A 25,099-nucleotide genomic window follows, 5' to 3' on the forward strand; every position below is an offset into this window, starting at 1 on the left:
CTAGTCAGGTTGAATCAATATGTCGGAGCCCTGAATGCATTCCATTCAATCTAGCACAGTCTGACCTTTTCTATTCTGTTAATGCATTTGCATGTTAAGCCACGAGTACACATGCAGCTTAAAGATCCTTGTCAATGGGATCTCCAGTCAGACTTGGGTCTTAGTGCTTTTTATCCACGATAATGCCCTACCTCTACGTAACAAAGACACTTCAACTCGTATCCCGTGGCACCTGATCATATTTCACACATACAGTTTACACATCAAGGCAAAAAACATCCGTTAAGAGCGCACAGGAAAGAAGCACCATAAAAAGAGAGATTGAGACTACGGCTCCTAAATTTATGTTCCCTGTCAGCTGACAAGATGGTGATTTCCATATCAATATTTGAGGAGTGGTGCATAATTTATGGGTTCACTGACACAATGACTGTGTGGCGGAGTGCTGGCGTGCCACTGCTCTCTCCTGTGGCTCAATGGGTTCAAGTGGGAGAGCACCTAACTAATGTTGGTGTGTGTGTGTCGGAGGGCCGGTGGGTGGGGCCGGGGTCGGCCTGTGTGTGTGTGTGTGTGCCCTCGTGAGTGCGTGTGCGTGCGCTCATTTGTGTGTGCTTGCGTGTGTGTGTGTGTGTGTACGGGTGCTTTTTTGTGTGTATATGCATGTGTGTGTGTGTGTTTGTGTATTTGTGCTACACCAGCTTCTGTCCTATGTCTCCAAATGCTCCCCCCGTCGCACAAGCCGGAGACTCCCCTGTCTTTCAGTTGGGCTTATCTCCCTGTCGCTCATTCTTCGCAGAGGGCTGTGTGCTTGGTAGGAAGAGACATCTGCTTTGTGAGAGAATGCCCTAATTATTCATGACCATTTCTCCATTCAGGATTGAGTCTGCATGGCATATGTGCCTGTTCACACAGGCGAGCTGCAGCCATACTTGTTAATGACTGTTTGATTGTTGTTTTGTACTTTGAACCCTGAATAGATCACAACAGTAGGTTGATAACATGACCTCGCGCTCGGCTCTGTTGCCCAGGTGGAGAGAGACTCGAATGCTGGAAAAATGATTTTTTTTTTATTGTCGAGGAGAAAGGGAGAGGGAAGGAAATGAAGATCAATCCCCTCGGACATCTTTTCCTCTCTCCTTTGTTCTCCATCTTTTCTGATTTGTTTACTTGCTTCATCCGGACGGTTCTCATTGTGATTTTGTGTTCTTTTTTTCATCATGGTCATCTTGACAAACCCCCCTCCTCCTCCGCGCTCCCCGGTCGCGACAACCCCGGTCACCACGGCAGCAGTCGCCACGTAAATCTGCCAGGCGCGTCACCGTTGTCTGTTCCCAGCTGTGTGCTTCCCGCCAAACAAAAGGAATCAGGCTTTTTTTGTCGTCGCCGACGCTTGTCGTCGGGCGGAGGGAGGGAGGGAGCTGTGGCGGCGGTGGACTCTGTTATCCAGCTCCATGACCACCATCGGCCTTCTGAAAAGGCCAGCTCAGCACTTTGTATCGATGGGGGAGACGCTCTCTGCGAGAGGGGGGTGTGGTGTGGGGAGATGTGTGTAGGGGGGGGGGGGGGGTGCTTGGAGTCATGAGTTATCCTCTCAGAGCAGTGGAGCCAGACACAGTACACACAAAGGAGACATGTCACAGACACACACGACATGTAAAGACACCCCTTCCTCCCCCACCCCACTCCTCCACCCTCCAAGCCAGGTATACTGAGGGGGCTGTGTGTTTGTGTGCGTGCGTGCGTGTGTGTGTGTGTGAGAGAAGACCTTCGGAGGCTGAGCCGGCTCGCTCTCGTTTGCATCTGCAGATGAGGCTCAAGCCGACTGGCCCCTGTCACCTTGGCAACAGGCCATCGCGCTGCTGCACCACCCGACCCTAATGAATTAGTCGGAGAGGCTCTCTTCGTCTGCCTGAGAATGAGTGAGTGAGTGAGTGTGTGTGTGTGTGTGTGTTAGCCGCCTGTCTGTCTGTCTAGTTTCCTATCCTCCACTGCGCTAACAGAGTTGGGATCCCTGCCTCGCTACGCGTCGGCCTGCTTGTTTGACAGCTTGCCTGACGAGCTCTCTTGGTTTTCTCAATGAAACCGTGTCAAAGGGAGATTTGGCAGCGGCAATGTGTGGCGCTCATGAAATATAAATGGCGGGTCCCAGCCATGCCAAGTGACGACATGATGCTGCTCCCTGACGTGGTCCCTTTAGGCACCTTCATAATGAGCTGTGATCAATAACATAACAAAGAGACAAGTCTCAGGGAGAAGGAGCCACGTTAAGGAGATCTCCCGCTTTCTAACAAGTTGGGTTCAGCCGTGTTTCTTTTCCCCCTCCTCCTTTCCCTTTGTCCCACCAAATCTCTCCCCCGAGATCGGACTGAATCTGCGGCGAAGCGCAAAGTTCGGCGTGACGTCATCGGCTCGAAGGTGGAACTCGACGGCGAGGACGTGAATCAGCTGTTTCCGGCGCTCTCACGTTCCACGCTGTGTCGTTCCCGTTGTAACCGCGCCTTCTCTCAACAGAAACTGTAGCCTTTCGCATTTTGAGGTGTCTGTTACACGTTCTGTGGGTTTGTCTTTGAGAAGCACAAAAGAGCATGTGCTGAGTAGCATGTCTTGCGGCGATCTCTCTTTTTTCTCTTTTTTTCTCTCTATTTTTTTTCTCTCTCTCTCTCCAGCTCTCTCCTCCCCTTCTCTGTTGTTCTGTACTCCCCGGCTTGACTCTCCCACTCTCCCCTCCCCCTATCACAACATGCCACACATTTCCTGTTTACCCTTAAAAACAACTGGAGAAGGAGAGCGGTGGGTTGCCTGGTCTGGTCCAGCTCCTACTCTCACTCTCAGTCCAGATCGACTCCACCAAAACTGGCACCGATTCAACTCTCCTCTTAGATTGCTGTACCTCTGGACCCAGGTTGAAGCCTGATTGGCTATTAAGCTTTAATCCGATCAGTTGCCTCTGTCATAAGGGGGGTGAGACAACAGGAAAATATCAATGTGACCCTCAATGGTGTTCATGTAACATGGAGCCCAGAGTACCCTTTGACCCCTGGTCATGACATTTCCCCCAACACGCACACACACACTGGCCCGGAGCTGTGTAACCCGAATCATGTTGGGTGTTAATCAGCGACGCTGATGAATGTCTACTTTGTTTGGCACGGCAGCGGCGGCAATCCTGCAACTGAGACCAGATGTACTAAAGAAAAGGCGGGGGGGGGGGGGGGGGGGGGGGTGAAGGTCTCTTGCTCTTGAGCCACGGCAAACATGCCCCCCCCCCTTGTTTTTTCTTGATTTACTCAAGACCTGGGGGGGAATGGGCGCGTATTTTCACTTCCTGTACGCACGGCACCACATTGTCTTGTTTGCCTCTCATATGCCACCGTTTTTCTGACCTATTTGATTGAAAACATGTTGTTTAATTGTAACTTGTTTAACTACATGCTCTTATGGTTCTTCCCTTTGGGACTTATTTTGGTTGTTCACAATGTGAGCTTCATGTTTTGGCTACTCGCAATGTTTTGTGGCTATCTCGTTGTTATGATCAGTGACCTATGCACTTTGTAAAGCTCTCTCTTGGAAGTCGCTTTGGATAAAAGCGTCTGCTAAATGAATAAATGTAAATGAAAACGACCAAACGCTTTGTTGCCGCTTTGTCAATTCCATGTTTAGGCAAACAAGCCTAGAACCAATACAGACACTGGGCTGGAAGGTGAATCGTCCAAGTGTTGTTCCTGTTTCCCTTTCATGGTCACTTCCTGTCTCTCTGCCTGCCAGTGGGGGGTCTCATTTAGAACCTGCAGTCCTGTAAGTAATGAGATGAATTGATAGCGTTCGCCTCTGCAGAGGACTCTTATATCGTTTTGGGGGGCGCAGCTGCGTGTGGCATGTTCTGAATGCGTCCACTTGACAGAAAGACTGAAAAGAAGCATGGCCGATCACTCCTTTGTGCTCAAAGGCAATTATGGTGGAGTAAATTGAAGGCTTGAGTTTCATCATGATTTCATAGCATGGCCAAAGAGTCCCTGGAAATAGGGCGGGGATGATCACTCTGACAAGGGCTGCGTGTGCGTGTGTGCGTTCGTATGTTGTGTTGGGAAGCGGGAGAGATGTACAACGCTGAAGGTCAGTCGTCCTCACGCGCAGGGACTCCCAGAGCGCCACGATTCTGCTGACATCCGCCCTCTTTGTTCCCCGTAATTGGCTAAAAGAGCGAGCAACTATATTTACACATCCCCCCAAAGAACATTAATTACAGAGGGAGAAAATGAGCGCGCGCCGCGCGCGGCGCGAGAGAGAGAGAGAGAGAGAGAGAGAGAGAGAGAGAGAGAGAGAGAGAGAGAGAGAGAGAGAGAGAGAGAGAGAGAGAGAGACAGAGAGAGAGAGAGAGAGAGAGACAGAGACAGAGAGAGAGAGAGACAGAGAGAGAGAGAGAGAGAGAGAGACAGAGAGAGAGAGAGACAGAGAGAGAGCCGTGATGAATGTTCTCCGTCTCTTCCATACATGTTGTGTACACATATCGAGGCTTGTTAGAAAATGACGCGTCTCGTGCCATGTGTACTGTTCCGAAGGCTCGAAACCAAACATAGAATTTAATGCCACACAGAGATGTTAGGACACAAGCTTGTCTGCGGAACATGTCACGTTTAGAGGAGCAGTATGCTACTGTAACAGGCACTGTGGCACAATGCATTCCTGTCCATTCGCGCAGACCCCCCCCCCCACCCTAACACAAGGTCAAAGGTGACAGGCCCTGCCGTTGGTCAGGTGGAGAGCCTGATGGCCCCTCCCACCGGCCAGACGAACAACACGTTTGTTGTTTGTTTTCCAGTCTAGGAAGAAGAAGAAAAAAAAATTTCGGCCAAGAACAAGCAAAGGCTTTACCTTTTCCTGTTTCATAGACATGTATCCGTGTTGTTCTTGAACAGTGGATTTAGGAGGGGTGCCCTGAATTGTCACTCTCCCATCCTGGGTTTGAATGAGCCGTGTTGTTGGCAGGAAGTGTTCCATTTCCAGAGAAGGGAATGGCTGTCATGGACCTTGTTAATCACTTCCTGTTATTGTTCCTCACAAGAAGTGGATGGGTTCGGCTGTTGCTGGTAAGCAATGCCAAGACTTTCCATTCACCTCGGCGTTTGTGTGCACACGTGCACGAACATACATGTGCGTGAAGGCGAAACATGTTGAGCCTCACATGTGCAACACGTGGCCGAGTGAAAACGTTTGCCGCAAAGAGGCTGACGAGGAAGGTCGAGGTGGCACAAGCTCCTGGTCGGCTCCTGACCGGAGAAACACGACAGAGGCAACCGAACGAGGAAGCAAAGAGGCATGACGACAAGCCGAGGAAGTGTGAAGAGAAACAGCTTGAATTCCCACGTGAGCGCTGAGACTGAGGGAAACCCAACACTGAACGCATCAGGCACAACACTGGAGGTCTTACCAATCAAACAGATTGGTTAGATTGATCCCTATTGATTGCCACACGCCGTAAAAAACCCCTAGATGTGACTTGCAAGGACAAGAGGTGGGTGGGATCTATCTAGGTTTGGTGGGCACGCGTCTCAATGGGGATTCTCACTTGTGTCTGTGAACAGGATTTATGATTGTTTACAATTGGCAGGTCACTCTACCTCTCTGAGGTGAGGATCCCAGGTGTCGCCTAATGGATCTTTTGTGATCAATTGAATAGATGGAATGAATACCTGACATTTCACTCCAGGCCATCTTTTTTCTTTTCTTTTTTTTGTTGAGCAAAGCAGATTTTTTCGAGAATTTGTAGGTGTGACCTGGGGCTGAATGCATCATTCAGCTGATGAGATCCCAACTTGTGAACAGTGTCATCAGATTGTATGATTTTTTTACAAGACCTACTTAGAATCAACTTGTTTTTCTATCAGTCCCGCCCAGTTAACAAGAAACATCGCTGAGACATTTGTGACGTTCCCCTCAGGTCTTACTGAGGTACTCAATGTCACAGCCTGTTGTTGACGTTCTAGGTACATTCATAACATTCCTCTAAGGTCTTTCACAGGTACCGAATGTCGCCTTTTCCGGACATTATAGGTACATTACAGGTGCATTCATACCGTGGGAATGGGGAATGTTCAGAATTTTACCTTCCAAAAACAGGCTGTAACCGTCATCGTGGCACTTCATTTCAGGTCATCCTCATAACAGTCAGGTGGCTGAGCGGTGAGGGAATCGGGCTAGTAATCCAAAGGTTGCCAGTTCGATTCCCGGTCATGCCAACTGACGTTGTGTCCTTGGGCAAGGCACTTCACCCTACTTGCCTCGGGGGAATGTCCCTGTACTTACTGTAAGTCGCTCTGGATAAGAGCGTCTGCTAAATGACTAAAATGTAAATGTAAATAACAGGTCATAACATTACTTAGAGTACCAACATCTGATCGTGTGTGCGTTCAGGCAACTCCTATGTTGTTACTAAGTAACATCATGAGGACATTCAGAGGCCCCCACATTCTAGGTCCTGAGGAGACTTGGGACGTAACTGTCATCAGCTGACACCACAAGTACACAACCATGACTTTGTGGACACTGAAACAACATTGACGTCAAGCCCTGGAACAAAGTACTGAGGAAGGAGTTTAACCAATTCAACTCGGTCACTCTAGCAAACCTAGTTACTGTACTGTCAGTTCCTACAAACTGTTAGACCTAGTTTCTATCAGACCAAGTACACACAGACTGGTTAATGTCAGACCTAGTTACTAGTTACCATCAGAGATAGTTACTAGTCACCCAGCATAGGGCTTCACAGTCTTAAGGTATGAGTGGAAGAAAATGTTGATGCAACTTGAAGCAACTATCACAACACACCATATTAGGACATGTTGTTTTCCTACTGATTAGGTTATCAATTGAAGCTCACAGTCTTGGATCCTATGACGTCGGCCTGCAGGATAATTGTCTGCTTCAAGCGAGGCTCTTGTTTGTTTTGTTTGATTGTTTGCTTGGGCCAATCATCAGCGGAATCATGCCAGGGACTATGAATAGATATCCATCCCACTGTTCTCACAGGTCCTATTCATTTTAATATGAAACCAGTTTTCCCTCCTAACTCAAACAAAACAGACGGAAGACTGAGGGAGGGAATTGGGAGAAGAGTGGGGGATGGTGGGGGCAGTTCCTGTTTTGGGGGCGAGGGAGGAGGAGGAGGGGGGGGGGGGTTGGCAGGGATTGGCTGATGTAATTGAGATAGAATGAGATGGGTATCTGTGGCAGGGTCAAGCTGAATAAACACAGGGAGGGCATTGTGGACAGGACAGTGGAGTGTGTGAAGGAGAAAGAGGCAAGTTGTGTGTGTGTGTGTGTGTGTGCGTGCGTGCGTGCGTACATGTATAAAGAAGATAGAGGCAAGCTGTGTGCGTGCGTGTGTGCGTGTCTGTGTGTGTGTGTGTGTGAGTGCGTGCGTGCGTGTGTGTGTGTGAGGGTCCCTGGTTCAGGAGGGGGAGGGTAGTCGCAGCTTCAAGCTGTGTGACTGGTGGTCTCCCAGGAGCACTGGCCTGTGCTTGTCCTGTATGAAAAAGACCCTCTCTTTGGCACACATCCCCAGGGGGCTGCATGTGCACAAAACACCATCACACACACGCCATCTCTTTGTGCCCCCCCACATACACACACACACACACACAAACACACTATCTCCAGTGTATTTTCCGCAGTCAGTCTCAAAAATAAGTCACACTTAGTCATATAAAGCTCCTAAAAACCATTTAAAACCATCATCAAATCGTTTATTGAAAGAATGAAAGCACAATTCAAGGACCAAGCAATGGTGACTGTGGAACAATAGACACAGCTGTAGATGAAGTAACAGAGAAAGGGATTAAACATATGGGCTCGTCAGAGGGAAGGTCTGGCCGAGGATTTCTGGGTCGGCATTGTGGGGGGGATGGGGGACGGGGGGGGGGATGGGGGGGGGGACCAACTGCCAGAGCCTGACAGTGCAAAAAATAACATAAAACAAAACATGCACACTACGCTGAAACATGCCCGCGCACACACACACACACACACACACAAACATACACACTCCAGCAGTAAGATAAGAGGAACACAATGTTTAGGGAAGAGGAAATACAAACAGTGCATAGGAGGTTCTGAAGCAATTAATGTGAAGTCTTTGCAGCTGAAATGATTGTCCTTGCGAGGGCCCTGGGGACAAACGGTATTTCCGGGCTTTTGCAGACGCCTGACAAGAGGACTACTTGTGCGGCGTGTGAGGAAGGAACACTGGTAGGTGATTACGTCAGGTTGTAAGGTTCTTTCTTCCTTCTGCTTCCTTGTTTTCGGAGGACATTGCATGCATCCCAACGACACGCATCCTCCTTTCCAAAACACATACACGTGCACAGAGACACACGCAAACAAACGAACCGACGCACATGCACGTCGCGCACCGATACGGACAGGCGCGCACTTTTCACGAAAGGCAGAGGGGCACGTGTGCATGGCCTGCGAGCATGTCCTGGCTCGTCATCACAGGACGCGGCTCTGCTGAGACGCTCTGCTGAGACAGAGGAGTGAATGAGGTCTTTTGAGGTTTGGCTGCTGAGAGGCAGGCCTCCATTGTCGAGGACAGCTGGGCCTCCTGTTCCTGCTCCTCTCTCTGGGGGCGATGGGCACCCAATACGTGGATATTGGGTTTCTACCACCCACTCCTGCACCCCCGCACCCCACCCCCCTCCACACACACACACACACACAGTACATCACAGCACTGACTGACTGAGACTACATCTGGCTGACTTCTTCACCCAGAGCTGGCCTATTGTGTATAGTGATATATCAATGCTAATTGTTTAGCAATGTTTTCTTCAAAACACACAAGAATGCACGTTCACTGGCGTTTGTTTCACCCCAGCCAAGCTGGATGCTTCAGTGCTCTTTCTCTCACAACACAGTCGCAAGCTCATTCCGATCTCCATATCCTCTCCTTTTCCCCTGCCCTCCCCCATCACCCCTCCCTTCTCTCTTTTCCCACACTCCCCTCCCTCCCTTCCCAGCCTGCCTGCCGGCCCGACGGAGGGAGCTCTCTGATAGGTCGAGAGAGAGAGAGAGAGAGACGTTCTCCCGAGCGCGCACAGAAAGTCTTCATGTGGCTGCAAAGTAGAATGGAACAAAGCTCACAAACTGGGGGTATTAAGAGGCTATTTCTGGCCACGCACGGCTGCTTCTCCAGGCACAGGCTCCAAATATAGATCACGGCGCAAATGACAGCAATGAAGTCCCCCCCCCAGCCCCCCCCCCCCCATCCCCCCTGTCTCTGCCTGGCTCAAATCCACTTATGTAATGGCTGACATGCATCAGGAGAAGCTGCATGTGCCACCTGGGGCCGATCCTCTTCTTTTTTTTCTGCAGTGTTTCTCCACTCTCCACTCTCCCATCCTCTCTCCTCCTCTCCTCTTAACGCTCTCCGCCTCGCCTCTCCTCTCCTCGGGAAGGATGACGGCTGAGGTCGTTCCCTCCTCCTCGCCGCAGCGGGTCAGGTGTGCGCTGCGCACGCAGTTCTCGCCGCCGTGCAGAGACACAGGGGGCGAGCGGAGAGGATGTGCTGTGCGTTTCCACCGGGACGTGGAACACAAATCCAGGAAAAGCGCGGTTGGGCGAGTGTGACCCCGGCCGCCACACCCCAGCTGGTATCCTGTGGTTCAGGACACAATGCAGCGAGAGGAAGTGACACATCCCCTTAGCCCGCCATGTCAGCGCCACTCAGTCACAAATAGCGAGCCGCGTGCCTGTTGACAGACACAGTAGGGGGTGGGGGGGGCATCTTGGTTCACCTCAGCTCCACCTCGTCCTGATCTCACACGCTTTGACAGTTGCGTCAGCGTAGGATTGGTACATGCACACGAACCGTGAAGATGGTTTTCGCTCTTAACTCCACAAGGACGCTTCAAGGGCGTTAATCTTGGCCTGTTTATGGAACAGCTGTGAACACCAAACGCAGAGCACCACACGACGACACGCGGGACGCTGGCAGTGACGGAAGTGGCGCCTTTGTTCCTGCACCGCACGCTGCCCGGGAGGGATCAAACGCACAATACCGCCGTGCGAAACACCTCTGTCCCTCCCTCTGTCCCTCCCTCTGTCCCTCCCTCTGTCCCTCCCTCTGTCCCTCCCTCTGTCTCTCCCTCTGTCGCTCCCTCTGTCCCTCCCTCTGTCCCTCCCTCTGTCGCTCCCTCTGTCGCTCCCTCTGTCCCTCCCTCTGTCCCTCCCTCTGTCGCTCCCTCTGTCGCTCCCTCTGTCCCTCCCTCTGTCGCTCCCTCTGTTCCTCCCTCTGTCGCTCCCTCTGTCGCTCCCTCTGTCCCTCCCTCTGTCCCTCTGTCCCTCCCTCTGTCCCTCTCTCTGTCCCTCCCTCTGTCCCTCCCTCTGTCCCTCTGTCCCTCCCTCTGTCCCTCCCTCTGTCCCTCCCTCTGTCCCTCTGTCCCTCCCTCTGTCCCTCCCTCTGTCCCTCCCTCTGTCCCTCCCTCTGTCCCTCCCTCTGTCCCTCCCTCTGTCCCTCCCTCTGTCGCTCCCTCTGTCGCTCCCTCTGTCCCTCCCTCTGTCCCTCCCTCTGTCCCTCTGTCCCTCCCTCTGTCCCTCCCTCTGTCCCTCCCTCTGTCCCTCCCTCTGTCCCTCCCTCTGTCGCTGTACCCATGTGCTTGATGGACCCCTCCCCCCCCCCCCCCCCCGCCCCAGTCCCTTCCATACACACACGTGCACACACACCTCTCTCCTGTACGGAGCTGTGAACGGGGGCACCGCTGCTGTGGGTCTGTGTGAAGCAGCTGGTCACTGGGAGGAAGAACTTAACCACCCCCCCCCCCACGTCTGCCCCCCCCCGCACTCCTTTACTCCATCGCTCCTTTTGTGGATCAGCTGTCTCCCTCTCAGCTTTGTCATTCCAAATTGGGACTCTCACGTCCCCCTGTCTCGAGACGTTTTTACATGCTAATGCTCGCGCCCCCGCGACGCTCCTCTCTGGGGGCTGTATGGGGCGCTAGGGAAGACCCTACCCCTAAAATACCCCCCGCAACCCCCCAGGGGGCCTGAGGTTACAAAGCCGGCCCACCGCTGACTGGAGTGTGCCACACAGTCTGGAACAACAACAAAAAATCTGTCATCGTCAGAGATCAAACAAACCCCCCACGAATATGACTCTTTTCTGCCCGAATGTCAGTGTCATTGATGACGAAACAATTACAAGCCCCAAAATCCTGAATTGGAGAAACACCGCTGTCTTAGAACAGCTGAGGACAGAATGCTACAGCTCCAGATGTTCATCCATATAGCTTCAGAAGGACCATCGGAACATTCCAGGAGATGCATGAAACCTAGGGCAGGACCAGACACCAGCGGCCCAAACAAACTGGTCTGGACCAAGTCTGTCTGCCACATGTGTCCAAGGCAGTTAAAACACTCCACAGCTCTCTGTCCTTGCACTCAACATTCCCTACGCCGCTGCTACATCACAGCACACACACACACACACACACACACACAAGTGTAAAAAGAATCCAGAAAATGTGTAATCCAAATGTCCCCCCCCCCCAAACAACACACACTGCTGCTTAAACCCAAACATTCCTTTGTGTGGCTTCAAAAATGCAGGATCTCACAAAACCAACACAACAATGTGGATCATATTCTGAGGGGCGAAATACAAACCCCGGCAGTTGCGCCATTCCGTAGCACAGGAAGTGAAATCCGTTCGATATATTGTGGCCTGAGGGTGGAGGTAGATAATTGCTCCCACTCCTCGCTGGGCTCTGTCTCCAGCCTGGAACACAGCGATGGGACAGGACAGAGGGCGTGTAAACACAGAATTTAGCTGAACCTCGTCTCGTAGTCCACCGCTTACGAAGATACCCTGGCAGAGCTTGTGCACGCAAGGGCACTCTGGGCTGCCCTACTTCTTCTGTCTTTGTTGACATGGTTTATTTTTTGTCATGTGTTTTTTCGATGCCGCGGAAAGTGTTGTGTAATGGCAGAGTTGATCTTGGGAAAGACTTGTGTGTGTGTGTGTGTCTACGTGATCCTTATTGGGGTCGCGTAAACATTACTCTTGATTCCAAACCAATTAATAATGAGTTACGAGAGCGAGTGAGAGTGAGAGACCACAGAATGAAAGGGAGAGAGAAAAAGAGAGGGAAGAAAGTCAATCTCAGCAGATATTGACATCAGCCGCCATCTGCGGAACACTGCAGGATATAGACACCTTCACCCTGACGATGGTTGCAATCTGGCGCTCTGTTGTGCTGGTGACATGTGCTTCTGGGTGACTGAAAGATAAGTGCTCCCACCAGCAGAATGGGCATTAGTTTTCACCAAAACCTACACACAAACACACCCCCCCACACACACACAGATGGCTACGTAAAACCTATTATCACTGTCCAACCAGTCTCAAGTTGATGTGGATTTCACAGTTAAATACTCATGATATGCAGTCTTCTGTGATTAAAACATAGATACCCAAGTTAGGATGGGTTCTCAGCCCTGTCATAGACTGAGATGTCAAAACAATATCTGTTTGCATAAGCACTGCCTGATGTGTACTTAAATACATCATCTAGAAAATCACTTTTCTATTTCTCCTACTTTAACTTTTTTTCTTATTATTTAGAACAGGGAACAGGCAGGTTTGTTCACTAGTGTGTAACTATGACAATATCATTTCAGTTGAATTGAGCCCTGCAGCCACATCTGTCGCCAATTGTTTACTGCCACCTTGGTAACCCTGGCAACGCACGTCTGTGTCGATGTGTTGTTTACTTGAGGGGGGACAAGGCAGGCAGACAAAGAGATAGACATACAGACAGACAGACAGACAGACAGATAGAAAGACAGACAGATAGATAGATAAACAGACAGAGACAAACAAACAGACAGACAGACAGGTAAGTACTATGGTGATGACTGGGAAGGTCAAATAAATCTGCGAGAAGACCAACAGATTGAAGCTGCGTGTGTGTGAGCTGTTCATTTGAGGGAGCGATGATAGAGGGAAAGAGAGAGAGTGAGTGAGGACATGGAGAGGGAAATTCAGGTCAGTGGGGATTAGGCCTGCATACTGGGCTTGGCAGCTTCGATCCCCTGCCAGCCCTTACCAAAGGAAAGAGAAAGAGGAACATGATCAATAATCATTTTCTTTTGGAAGTTCTCTGAAAAGAAAGAGACCGAAAGTTTGGAGCGTTTTATGTCAACATAATGTGGTTGTTGCTTTTGAGGACAATACAAAGACAAGGTTAAGGCTACAAGCGATAGAATACTTCACACATGCATTGACAGTCAAACAAACAAGTCTGAGGTAACCTTCAGTTGCTACCTGTGCGCTCAACTGTGTTTCTTTTAGAAAACGAAACACATGGAAATGTCCCTTCCCCGAGTATGTGTGTCGTGACTGCAGAATTGACAAAGAACATAAAAATTCCACTGACAACTCCATTCCACACATATACACACACACACACACACACACACATACACACACACACTCACACACTCCGGCAAACCTTGCGGTGAATGTGAAATCAGAATAGCTCTCTGAAATTCCACCAACACCTCCCACCCCCTACACACTCACTCCCAAATGCATGCAATTAATGTGCAACCGCCTCAGTCTTCCCCTTCTCTCATGCCCTATCTCCCTTACAAATAGCAGAGGCTTGCATTCTCTGTTCCTGGGTTGTTGTTTGTTTGTACATGTCTGGAGTGAGCAACATGCTCCCTCATGTTAGAGACAATTACCCTATGGAAGTGCTGAGCACAGGTAACACTCGTGCATTCCAGGGCAGTGTAGGTGAAAGGAGAGAGTGAGACAGAGAGAGAGCGAGGGGGGGAGAGATTTATTAAGGGAAAGAGAGAGAGAGAGAGAGAGAGAGAGAGGGAGAGGGAGAGGGAGAGGGAGAGGGAGAGGGAGAGGGAGAGGGAGAGGGAGAGGGAGAGGGAGAGGAGAGAGAGAGAGAGAGAGAGAGAGAGAGAGAGAGAGAGAGAGAGAGAGAGAGAGAGAGAGAGAGAGAAGAGGAACAAAGAAGCAGGTGTCAAAATATGAGTTAGAGTCGAGACTCCCAAGTGCTTTTGTCTTCTTAAATTATGGAATACACAGGATCTGCCCTGGTGCTGGTGTGCTCGGGATCATTGCTTCACGTTACTGTATACAAGCACAGCTTAAGATTCTTTCAGGGTGAAGACACAGGGATGTGAGATAAGTGGGCATTGTTTAAGGATGAGAGGAGAGATGAGAGAGAGAGAGAGGCAGGAGACTGGGGAGAGGGACAGGAAACTGGTCCTGCCGATCAATAGCTTTTTGTCTCTGTGCGCCATAGACAACAATTGGCATATTCAATCCTCTTTCCTGGAATGTGTCCCGAATCCTGCCTCATCTTGTCCCACGCCAGACCCCTTTTGGATCTCTGTCTCAGTAATAGCCACCGTTCCCTGTTCCATCGACCCTGTCTGGTCCAGCGTCAGACACAAGACCCAGACCGCATTGGTTCTGCTTGGCTCCCGCTCCAGCATTCCCCGGATACAGCGCATGTGACCCCCCCCCCCCCCCCAAGTGTTGCATCTCTGCCGTCAAGTCTCCCATTGTCCCGCTCCCCTTCTCATGAAACACTTCTCATGGAGAGCGGAGCGGGCTTCAGAGCATGCTACGACGCTGGAGAGACAGATCCACCATTGATAAGGCCACGGAAATAGAACGTCGCCTTTGTAGCGCGACTGTAGCTCCTTTGTGGGGTGTAATTCACTGGAGGAGTGCTCATGAGGTTTCACGGTCGGGGCTGCGCGGGAGAAGCAGCATGACTGTTAGGCTGATGATGCCGGTCACAAACATGGCACACAACGAAGGGGGCGGAATTGGAACATTGTGGGTAAATAACACAATCAAATTGTGATTGGATTGAAATGGACGTACGGCGGGGGTGGGCATGGTGAAGGTGTTGGGGGTGGTGTGTGTGTGTGTCGCCTTGACGATGTTATTATTGAGAAAGAATATCCTCAAATGGATTCAGGAGGAGAAAAAAAAAGGCCTGAAAGTAATTTCGGAGAAATGTGGTCAGCTGATATTGCAAATGGGTTCTAGAGTGTGGGGATGGACCAGTAGAACAAGATGGCCTTTCCAAGTGCTTCACCGGCAGTTCACACCTCTCTGTGTTGTTGAGGAAGTCTCCTGCCCCAATGAGCCAGCAGGAATACATTGTAAAGCTTCCTCCAGCACTCAAAGTGGACACAAGGGAAAGTGTCTGAGTACCAGTAATCTGTAAGCAAACGGTGTTCAGAAGGACATCTGACTGGAGAGTGACGTGTTCTATGACCATGAAAACCTTCAGCCACATGGCTCCGCTGAACAGACCTTCGCAAACATCTACATCTTTCATCCACATTGCTGTTAAAAATGATTTTGCAGGGAAAAAAACAGGGTAAATTGTCACCTGCTCGTGCAATGTTTTTCTTTTAATGAATTCCATCTGTGGGGATATGCTTGTCAATATTGGCTTTTTCATTTAATGCAAACCTGACATTAAAAATACACATGATCTGTCAAATTCAATAGAATATCAAACCATTCACCTAATATATCCCAGAAGATATGTCCTCTGTTGTTTGCACATACACACACACACCAGTAAACAAGCCACCGGCTTTGATAAATGTAACCCTGTGATCTGTCTTTCAATCCTTCCATTGAACAGTCATGTCAACCAGGAGGAGGAGCTGCTGAAAGATTGTGGGGAGCATGTGTTTTAAATTAATCAATCCTTTCTCATTTCCCCTCTCCTCTAAGCAGACAGACTCGTGGAGGGGGGTCTGCACTCTGGCAGGGAAAAAAACACACTGTCATCTGTTTTTATTGAGGTGGCAGAAGCCCAATCCCTGGCTGTCTGTGTTGGCTGGGAGGCCCACCGAGGAGAAGGAGGGGGAGGAGAAGGAGGGGGGAGGAAAAGGAGGGGGAAGGAGGGGGAGGAGGGGGAAGAGAAGGGAGAGGTTACATGCTAGGAGCTGAGCAAGAACAACAGCAGAGAGGAGTCTGGGATACATGGCTACCGTGTACACATGCAGTCAACAGATGACTATGCAGCAGAGGCTCTTTGGGCGTTAGTCCACTATCTCTCTCTCTCTCTCTCGCTCTCTCTTGCACACACACACTCTTCCTCTCCCCCTTTCTCTGTCCTTCATTTCAGTCCCCATGTTATCTATTTATCTCTCCCCAACAGCCTCACTTGTTTTCATGGCACATTATTTTTTCTTTCCTTATTAGATCAGTTCCAAGTAGAGGGAGGACTCTTATACAATGCAGACACTCAGGCAACGCCCTCCAACTGACATTTGTTTTCCCAGTAAACTGTGGCTTGGCTTGGGAGGACACTGTGGTTGGATATTTAGACCCCCCCCCTCTCTCTCTCTCTCTCTCTCTCTCTCTCTGACACACACACACACACACACACATCCTCTATGTAAACAGAGTGCTAACTTTTAACACGCTAATCTGGGTAGGTCTCGCGAGAAGCTGGAGTCGACTGTAGTCATGTCCAAGAGGTGGAAAGGTTTCACAATGTTTGTTTACAATTTCACCTGACCCTGTTGGTGTGTTGTATTTGTGGCATGGAAAGAATAGGTGACTGGAGTCTGTTCTCATGCTGAGCTATTAAGACTTTTTTCATCCTACGATATTGTACCACTGACATGGAACAATATCTCCAACCCTGGACCTTTTCCATGTTTATCTACTCCGCCAAGCAGAAGAGGCTAATGACATCAATTACTATGGAGCCTATGACTCTCTCTCTCTCTCTAAGCTAAATGGTTAAGTGCAGCATTGTTGCCTGAACAGCCATCTGTGTTCCCTTCCATCAATCAATCTCACACATTCCTAAACTAGCCGAAGAGAGTATGGGCTAGCTAGCTATCATTCATAAATAATGTGGATGGGGACTGAGGGATCCTGGGTAATGTTTCTTTGTCTACCCATGTTCATGGTCTGATGCAGCCACTTTACTCGGTGAGATACAGACACACACACGCACACACACACACACACACACACAGTCCCCATGCATGGCTGTGAGAGGGTGAGGTGCCTGACCCTTGACCCTAAGCCTGCTGTTTGACTTTGGCGGAGACACTTTACAACCACAGGCAGCTAGAGGTCTGGAAGGTATGGAAGTACCCACTAGTATAATTTCATGAAGTAGGCTATATGGCACTGATCCTGCGTCACAAGGCCGTCTTCAATTTATTCTTAGCTTGCAATCTTGTTTCTTATAATGTTTTAAGGGCATTTTTTTATTATGCTCCTACTGGAAATCTTTGCCTGAAACTATTTGGACCAAAGTTTAATCTAGATTCTCCAAAGTTAACAAGAAGTAAATTATTAACAAAGATAGCTTGCCTTATTTGACAAAGCAATCACCATAACATGTATTAAATGTGTCTTGTAAAATGTTAAACACCTTACTGTATGTGGTTTGAAATCAATACATTTGCAGTTGAGAATAACCAATTCATATTTATTGCTGCCAAAGATATTAACTCAATTGAACAACTCTCTAGCGGAATTCAAATTAAGGTGGATAAAATATTAATAATATAAGAATATTGTCAGTACTGTGGGAAGTGTCCAAAGACATTAAGGAGAGACAGTGTTCTGCTTAATATGAGACTGTGCTCAGTTGTAGTATGTAATTGAAGGGGGCAGCTTATGGAAAACGAGGTGGCAGGGATGAGGGCTTTATTAGATGAAGATCATGGAAGAAGAAAAAAAGAGAATTCGAATTAAAAACCGGCGCAGGGAGATGAAGGTAATATGGAAAGATAAAATGGAATGAGAAAATGTAATTGGGGAGGAGGGGCGCATCTTAGAGTGATGTCATATTAATGTCTTAATAAAGGTTGTTTACCATGTGCAGCACGAGCCCTATGGTTGGTCTGTATTGTCTACCGAGGAAAAGACGTATGCGTTGAAATTGTTTACAGACAAAATGCCACAATGTTTCAGAATGAGTGATTTGTTACTGTCTTGTCTAATGGCTAATGGCTTCATTGAGAATGTCAAGTTAATTTGATACATGGACCATCTGGCTGTTGCTGACTTGGCGGAAACAATCAAAAGGAGAACCCATGTGCCACCTAGTGGTCCATCAAAACAATACTGAAGATTTATGTCAGACAGATGCATACAACGATCCGTACACACTATAGTTTTCAACATCTTAATATCTTAATACTGCAAAATATTACAATCCACTTTAGCGTAATGGAATCCAAACAACCGCAGTGCCTGAATATAAAGTGAACGTCAAAGACATGTAAATAGCATAACCGCATGTAACGTCACACCCAGAACGACAGCGTTGTTCACCAGCGTGACATGCGCAGTATTTTGCTCTGCAGTTTCCACGTCATCTGAATAGACTACATACGCAGTTCAAAGTGGACCGCAGTCAATCTTTTTCAGTGAGGATCTACCATTTCATGCATGATGCCGTTTTGTTGCACCACCAGTAAGGTCTACCTCTAGTCAGCTTGTCCTACACGTGTTTCGGTAGCTGCCATAGTATACCACAATCATAACGTGCGCATGAGGGTATAGCTGCAATTGCATAAAGTAAGTTCTAAAGTGACGCTTTTGGATGTTGAAATAGCCATACCTATCTGAAGATTTCATTGTTTGTTTCAAACCGTGAGTTTTTGTGATAGAACTTAAGCACGCCATGATTAGCCATTCAAGCTAGCAAACTAGCTGCCCATACTCTTCTGGGAAGCTGAACTACTGCACCGTCCTAATGTTGCTTCGAAATGTAAAGAAATGTTGTGATATCAGAAATAGTTCAGGTTATGAATGCTGCTGTGACGGCTAGTTGTCTGTCTAGCAATATATCCCAAATAGAAGTTGTGCTGTGTTGCTTTTGTTTGCTATCTAGCTAACGTGTTATCCATGGCATTCAGTTACTGCGTATCACAACACCTAAGTGCCTAGCTACGTATCTGAATTGTCTCGCTTGTTTTTTTCCGAGTTATAAGTATCTTAGTGCTAGGATACTCTTCAATTGACCTTGACGTCGCGAAGTTCAATTCGCGGTTATTAATCTGGGACAACAGTTCCCGCCATGTATGTCATTTCCGTGCAATAAAAACAAATGGTTAAGAATATATGGTTAAGTTTAAACTTCAAATGTGTGTTATTTAGGCCACTACATTAGCTTCTGCAGCGCCTACGATACTTATCTAAATATATGGCAATAGTAATAGATTAATTATACAATAACTGGTACTAAAATGGATTTCCTATTGCAGCAGTCTAGACTGTAGAATACGGTCTTCAAATCGAGTCAGAGGTAGAACGATGTGCCAGATAAAAATGCAACACCTGTTACTGAACCAGCATAACATGTTTTGTGCCACTTCACCCCCAACCCCATCCTCCGTCTAGGACTCATATCAAGTATGAAGTACATATTGGTCACTGGAGGTGTCATATCCGGCATCGGAAAGGGTATTATTGCCAGCAGTGTGGGTACAATCCTGAAGTCGTGTGGCTTGCATGTTACAGCCATAAAGATCGATCCTTACATCAACATAGATGCAGGGACCTTCTCTCCTTATGAACACGGTAAGGGATTTAAACTTTGCGTGAAGCACAACATTTTCACAACATCCCAAAACGACATACAAACAGCCCAACGTACAATTGCACCCAAATGTAGCTAATATATCTGTTCTGTAAGATGTGACCAACTGTCTCCGTTTTAGGGGAGGTATTTGTGCTTGACGATGGAGGGGAGGTTGACTTGGATCTGGGGAACTATGAGCGGTTCTTGGACATCCGTCTGACTAAGGACAACAACCTGACCACTGGGAAGATCTACCAGTCTGTCATCAACAAGGAGAGACGGGGGGATTACCTGGGCAAGACTGTGCAGGGTGAGAGAGGGGGTTCTGTCGGACTTGACACCACCAGGGGGACGGTGGAAGCAAGCAATACATTGGAAAGTATTTGTTTCGGTCTTTTTTTGTTGTTGTTGTTTACATTTGTACTGTCTGACCCCCTTGTCTTCCAGTGGTGCCTCACATCACAGATGCCATCCAGGAGTGGGTGATGAAACAAGCAACAGTGTCCGTCGATGACGACGGGGTGGAGCCACAAGTCTGCGTCATAGAGGTAGGAGTCGCCACGGTTACCTGGCTCTCTGTTTCAAAACGTACCACAAGAACCCGGAGACTTTTTATTCACTTAACGCTCATGCCTTTGTATTTTTTGGGGTCTGGTGTCGGCAGCTTGGGGGCACGGTGGGAGACATCGAGAGCATGCCCTTCATCGAGGCTTTCAGACAGTTCCAGTTCAAGGTCAAGAAGGAGAACTTCTGTAACATCCACGTCAGTCTGGTTCCACAGGTAGGTGTCATCTCTCACACGCGTGTTGGTTAGTTTTTCTATACTAACACTTGATTCAAGCGAATGGGTCGTTATCAAGCTGATCTAAAACGTGCAGGGCAGGGGGTCCCTGAGGACCAGGGTTGAGAAAGGTTGTCGTGTAGCAATCAAGACTTTGTTACAGTGGTACACATCTGCGCCTTAACTTTGGATATTCAACTTACGAGTCTGTGCTCTGGTGTGTGTTGGTGCGGCCCCTGCAGCCCTGTGCCACAGGGGAGCAGAAGACCAAGCCCACTCAGAACAGCGTGCGGGAGCTGAGAGGCCTGGGCCTGTCTCCCGACCTGGTGAGGCTCACCACCAACATTCACATGATTAACTCCTCCTTTTGTTTAATAGTCCACCCGGTTGATGGTGTATTCCTCGAATGGCTTTTTGAGGGATGCAGAGTCACCCTGGTGTTTCCTCCTGAGGCAGTTGTGTGTTCTCATCTCGATCTTGACGTGTGTTCAGATCATGTGTCGCTGTGCCACACCACTGGACAACGCCGTCAAAGAGAAAATCTCCATGTTCTGTCACGTGGAGCCGACCCAGGTAAAAACGCGACCTCCTTGTAAAAAATACCCTTCTCTCTCGACGGCTGGCCTGTACGAACCTAACCCAGACCTGTGCCTCCTGCCTCCCTCCCCCCGAGTGAAAGTATATTCCAGAACGAAACGTTTCCCCGTCTTCTCCCCCAGGTCATCTGTGTCCATGACGTGTCGTCCATCTACAGAGTGCCCCTGCTGCTGGAGGACCAGGGCGTGGTGGGCTTCTTCTACAAGCGTCTGGACCTGCCCATCGAGATGAGGGCTCGGAAGATGCTGACCAAGTGGAAGGAGATGTCTGACAGGTGAGCCTCTGTTTCACCACCCCATGGAATCCTGGGAGTTGCATGTTGTCGGTTTTCATCATATGGGAGTCAGGTGGCTGAGCGGTTAGGGAGTCGGGCTACTAATCAGAAAGTTGCCGGTTCGATTTCCGGCTGTGCAAAAATGACGTTGTGTCCTTGGGCAAGGCACTTCACCCTACTTGCCTCGGGGGAATGTCCCTGTATTTACTGTAAGTCGCTCTGGATAAGAACGTCTGCTAAATGTAAATGTATATCTCTACTCTTAAATTAGTACCGCTTGTGGTATTTCCTCCCAAACCAAAGATTTTAAACCAGTGTACATGTGCACCAAGGACACCTATAGGGACCCATGTTGGAATGCCAACAATGTTGCCAGAGCGTTGTACTTAACATGTCAGACTCTTTTCTCAAGACTTTGTTTTGGATCCAGATCTGACAGGCTCCTGGAGCACGTGTCCATAGCACTGGTGGGGAAGTACACCAAGTTTACAGACTCCTACGCCTCCGTGATCAAAGCCCTGGAGCACTCTGCCCTCGCCATCAATCACAAGCTGGAGGTCAAGGTATGGAGTCCTGCCACACTGTAATTCATGACCTTTCTTTTGGGTTATGGATGTTTGTTTTTAGATCCGTCCAGGAAAGAGTATGCCAAACTAGATACTCGGTTTTGAAATCTTGTTAGTCCCAGATTAGGATGAATCTGTGTCAAGAACATTGACATGTTCATAAGACACATTGCATCTTATCCTGATTCTCCTCCTTCCTCTCCTCCCTCTGTCTGCAGTACATCGGCTCTGCAGACCTGGAGGCCAACAGCTTGCAGGAGGAGCCAGTCAAGTACCACGAGGCATGGCAGAAACTCTGCAGCGCTGAGTGAGTGGCGGCCATGTTGTTACGGATCTGCAGCAGATGTCTTGTCCACTTCCTAATGGCCCTTTTGTATTGAGCCTTTTGCCTGTGGTGTTAAGCACCAGCTGTAACTTATGGAAGCAGATCTTTTCGATAAGCAGCGATTTGACAGTGTGTGTGTGTTCTGATGGCAGCGGTGTGTTGGTACCTAAAGGTTTGACAGTGTGTGTGTGTGTTCTGATGGCAGCGGTGTTTTGGTACCTGGTGGTTTGACAGTGTGTGTGTGTGTGTGTGTGTGTTCTGATGGCAGCGGTGTGTTGGTACCTGGCGGTTTTGGTGTCCGGGGGACGGAGGGCAAGATCCAGGCGATCAGCTGGGCCAGGAAGCAGAAGAAGCCCTTTCTAGGTATGAGAGAGCGCTGGCAACGCTGAGGTGAAGGAAGTCATTAGTTGTACGCATCCAGTATCATCCACTTTGTGGAATCACTTTTACAATTACAAAAGCGAAAATCATCATGGAAGAACATGCAGCACAAGGGAGAAATGTGATGTGGCTTTTACAGGAAAAGTATTGACTGGCCGGACAGCTTGAGGCTTGCACAGTTCTGGGAATTATTTTAATTATTTATTCATTACTTCATTCCAAAAGGAACCAACAATGAATTGCCAGTCCTCAAAGTGAACCAAGCAGAGCCGTGTCACTCTCCCCACTCTTTTGGTTTTTACACTAATGTGTTGTGTGTGCAATAGTGTTTGGCTCGCAAAGCGAATTTGAAAGCCTCAAAGTAAAATCGTGTCTGTTTCCTTCTCTCAGGAGTGTGTCTGGGCATGCAGCTGGCCGTGTGCGAGTTCGCCCGGAACGTTCTTGATTGGCCGGGTAAGTTCCCCTCCCAGCCAGACACCGGGGGTTTGCCCTTTAACATGTTTCACAACTTTTGAATGAGGTTTGCGTCATTCACTAAATGTCACGAGATATTGTCATTGGCCAAAACGGTTGGTTGCAAAACTGGTTAAAGATCTTGGCCATTTTTACCTGCAACGGTTGTTTGCAAAAAAAGTCAACGGTGGCAACTGTAACGATTGTTTGCAGATGCCAACTCTACAGAATTTGACCCAGAATCTAAACACCCGGTGGTAAGTACACCATACTACACCCAGGTTATGTGCATCTTCAGTGCGTTCTACAGTATATCAAGGGAGTATTGACTTAAGCATCCTCTCGTGACAGGTTATTGACATGCCTGAACACAACCCCGGTCAGATGGGCGGGACCATGAGGTTGGGGAAGAGGCGAACCATCTTCAAATCCAACACAAGTGTTTTGAGTGAGTGGTGTCCTTTCGCAGCCTGCAGAGAAATCATTATAAATTAATGTCCTCGTTTTCTTAAGAGGATCATCGCAGGTTGTATCTGGCCCGATTATAATTGGTTTTCTTTTTGAAGGAAAGCTCTATGGAGATGTAGAATACGTGGACGAGAGGCACAGACACCGCTTTGAGGTACGTGGCAGCAGGAGCTAACACTTGTCTGCCAAATGTTTTTTTGAAAATGAAGTACTTTTGGTTTGGAACCTACGGTGAACAATGCGATTGAGAATGAGCCCTTTCCCTGCCAGGTGAACCCTGACCTCAAGCACCACTTTGAGGAGCGGGGCTTCCACTTTGTGGGTCAGGACGTGGAGGGAGAGCGAATGGAGATCATCGAGCTGGAGGGTACGCTTTCCTTCACGTCTCCCCGCACCCTTTTTCTATTCAATTCCAAGGGTCTTGATGGTTAACCATGAAAAACGTTGAAGCTAACTGTCCACCTGCCTGCTTGTTCCAGATCATTGTTACTTTGTCGGGGTTCAGTACCATCCAGAGTTTCTCTCCAGACCCATCAAGCCCTCCCCTCCGTACTTTGGCCTCCTGCTGGCTGCTGCAGGGAAGCTACAGAGCTACCTCCTGAAGGGATGCCGGCTGTCGCCAAGGTAACCATCCCATTCCAGTTTCCATGTTTGTAGTTTAACCGCTTTTGAGCCGTTTGCAAGCTCCGTTGGAAGCCATTGTTTGTCGTTCGTCAGTGTGTTGTGTAATGACGGGTCAGCACGCGTAGGCGTCGTGGAGCAACTCTCCTTGTGTTGCGTTGCAGAGACACCTACAGTGACCGCAGCGGCAGCAGCTCTCCAGACTCTGAGATCTCGGAGCTGAAGTTCCCCTCTCTCTCCTAGAATGAACACTTAACTGAACAAGAGACTGGCCTGGACGTGCCTCTTCACCCCGTCACCCATGCAAACTCAAACAGTCCTCATGACCTCAGCCCTAACCCCCGAATCTAAGCCCCCAAGACTCGTTCGTTTATCATACCACCGGTGTCCCGTCTCAATCTGGATGAAATGCTAGCCTGGCCAATTGTGAACAGTAATTGAATGGACTCCTTTTACATTTATTTATTTCTATCTCTCGCTAAAATCTATTTCAGTGAGTTGCAGCTCTTCTTCATTTTTTAATGCCTTGATCTCATGATTTTATAGGACAAACTCTTGGACAAAAATACTCATGTGATGTCGGGGACCGTTCCAACATACAGTGAAATCTGTGGCGATCTATTTATAATTCATGTCATAAATATTGCATATTCTGTTGGGTTCCTCAGAGAAAGCCAAGTAGGTGTTGCTCAATAATCCCAACTGTTTATCTGATGAGGGTTGGGTTTTATAATACGGATGTTCAGAGGTGAGCCATTAAACAACCAAGATGACATTTTGCTGCTCTGATTGGTTGTATCTGTCAAATTCTATATAGTTGCGTCTGGAAGCATTTTGGTCTGCCAGTTCATTACATCCATTGAAAATGAAGTCATGGGTTCTAAACTAATATGCATTTGTGATTGTCTGGTGTGGCCAGGCTTGGTGAAAAAGGCAATATGAAGGGAATTATTTTAATGTTTAATATTCTACTGCATTATAATGTGTGAGATGCAGTACCTGTATTTTCTGCAGTGCTTTCAGATGGTT

The 25,099-nt window shown here is 48.6% G+C and overlaps 1 protein-coding gene across 3 annotated transcripts; it reads left to right on the forward strand.

Annotated features, from left to right (window-relative positions):
- Nucleotides 1-18,409: 18,409 nt before the first annotated feature.
- On the forward strand, nucleotides 18,410-24,845 carry ctps1b (CTP synthase 1b). 3 transcript variants are annotated; one of them, XM_062465624.1, is made up of 18 exons: nucleotides 18,410-18,494; nucleotides 19,424-19,603; nucleotides 19,744-19,914; nucleotides 20,052-20,152; nucleotides 20,269-20,385; nucleotides 20,628-20,711; nucleotides 20,878-20,958; nucleotides 21,105-21,256; nucleotides 21,687-21,819; nucleotides 22,041-22,129; nucleotides 22,416-22,510; nucleotides 22,919-22,981; nucleotides 23,195-23,238; nucleotides 23,333-23,429; nucleotides 23,548-23,603; nucleotides 23,720-23,816; nucleotides 23,929-24,073; nucleotides 24,235-24,845. In XM_062465624.1, the coding sequence occupies exons 1-18, from the start codon at nucleotides 18,470-18,472 to the stop codon at nucleotides 24,311-24,313; spliced, it is 1,809 nt and encodes a 602-aa protein (XP_062321608.1). In that variant the 5' UTR covers nucleotides 18,410-18,469; the 3' UTR covers nucleotides 24,314-24,845. The 3 variants fall into 3 exon arrangements, with proteins under 3 accessions (XP_062321608.1, XP_062321609.1, XP_062321610.1); XM_062465625.1 differs by having other exon boundaries at nucleotides 18,469-18,598; XM_062465626.1 differs by lacking the exon at nucleotides 18,410-18,494 and adding an exon at nucleotides 18,534-18,673.
- Nucleotides 24,846-25,099: the final 254 nt, after the last annotated feature.

This window comes from Osmerus eperlanus, chromosome 7, assembly GCF_963692335.1.
Source record: "Osmerus eperlanus chromosome 7, fOsmEpe2.1, whole genome shotgun sequence".
NCBI lineage: Eukaryota > Metazoa > Chordata > Actinopteri > Osmeriformes > Osmeridae > Osmerus > Osmerus eperlanus.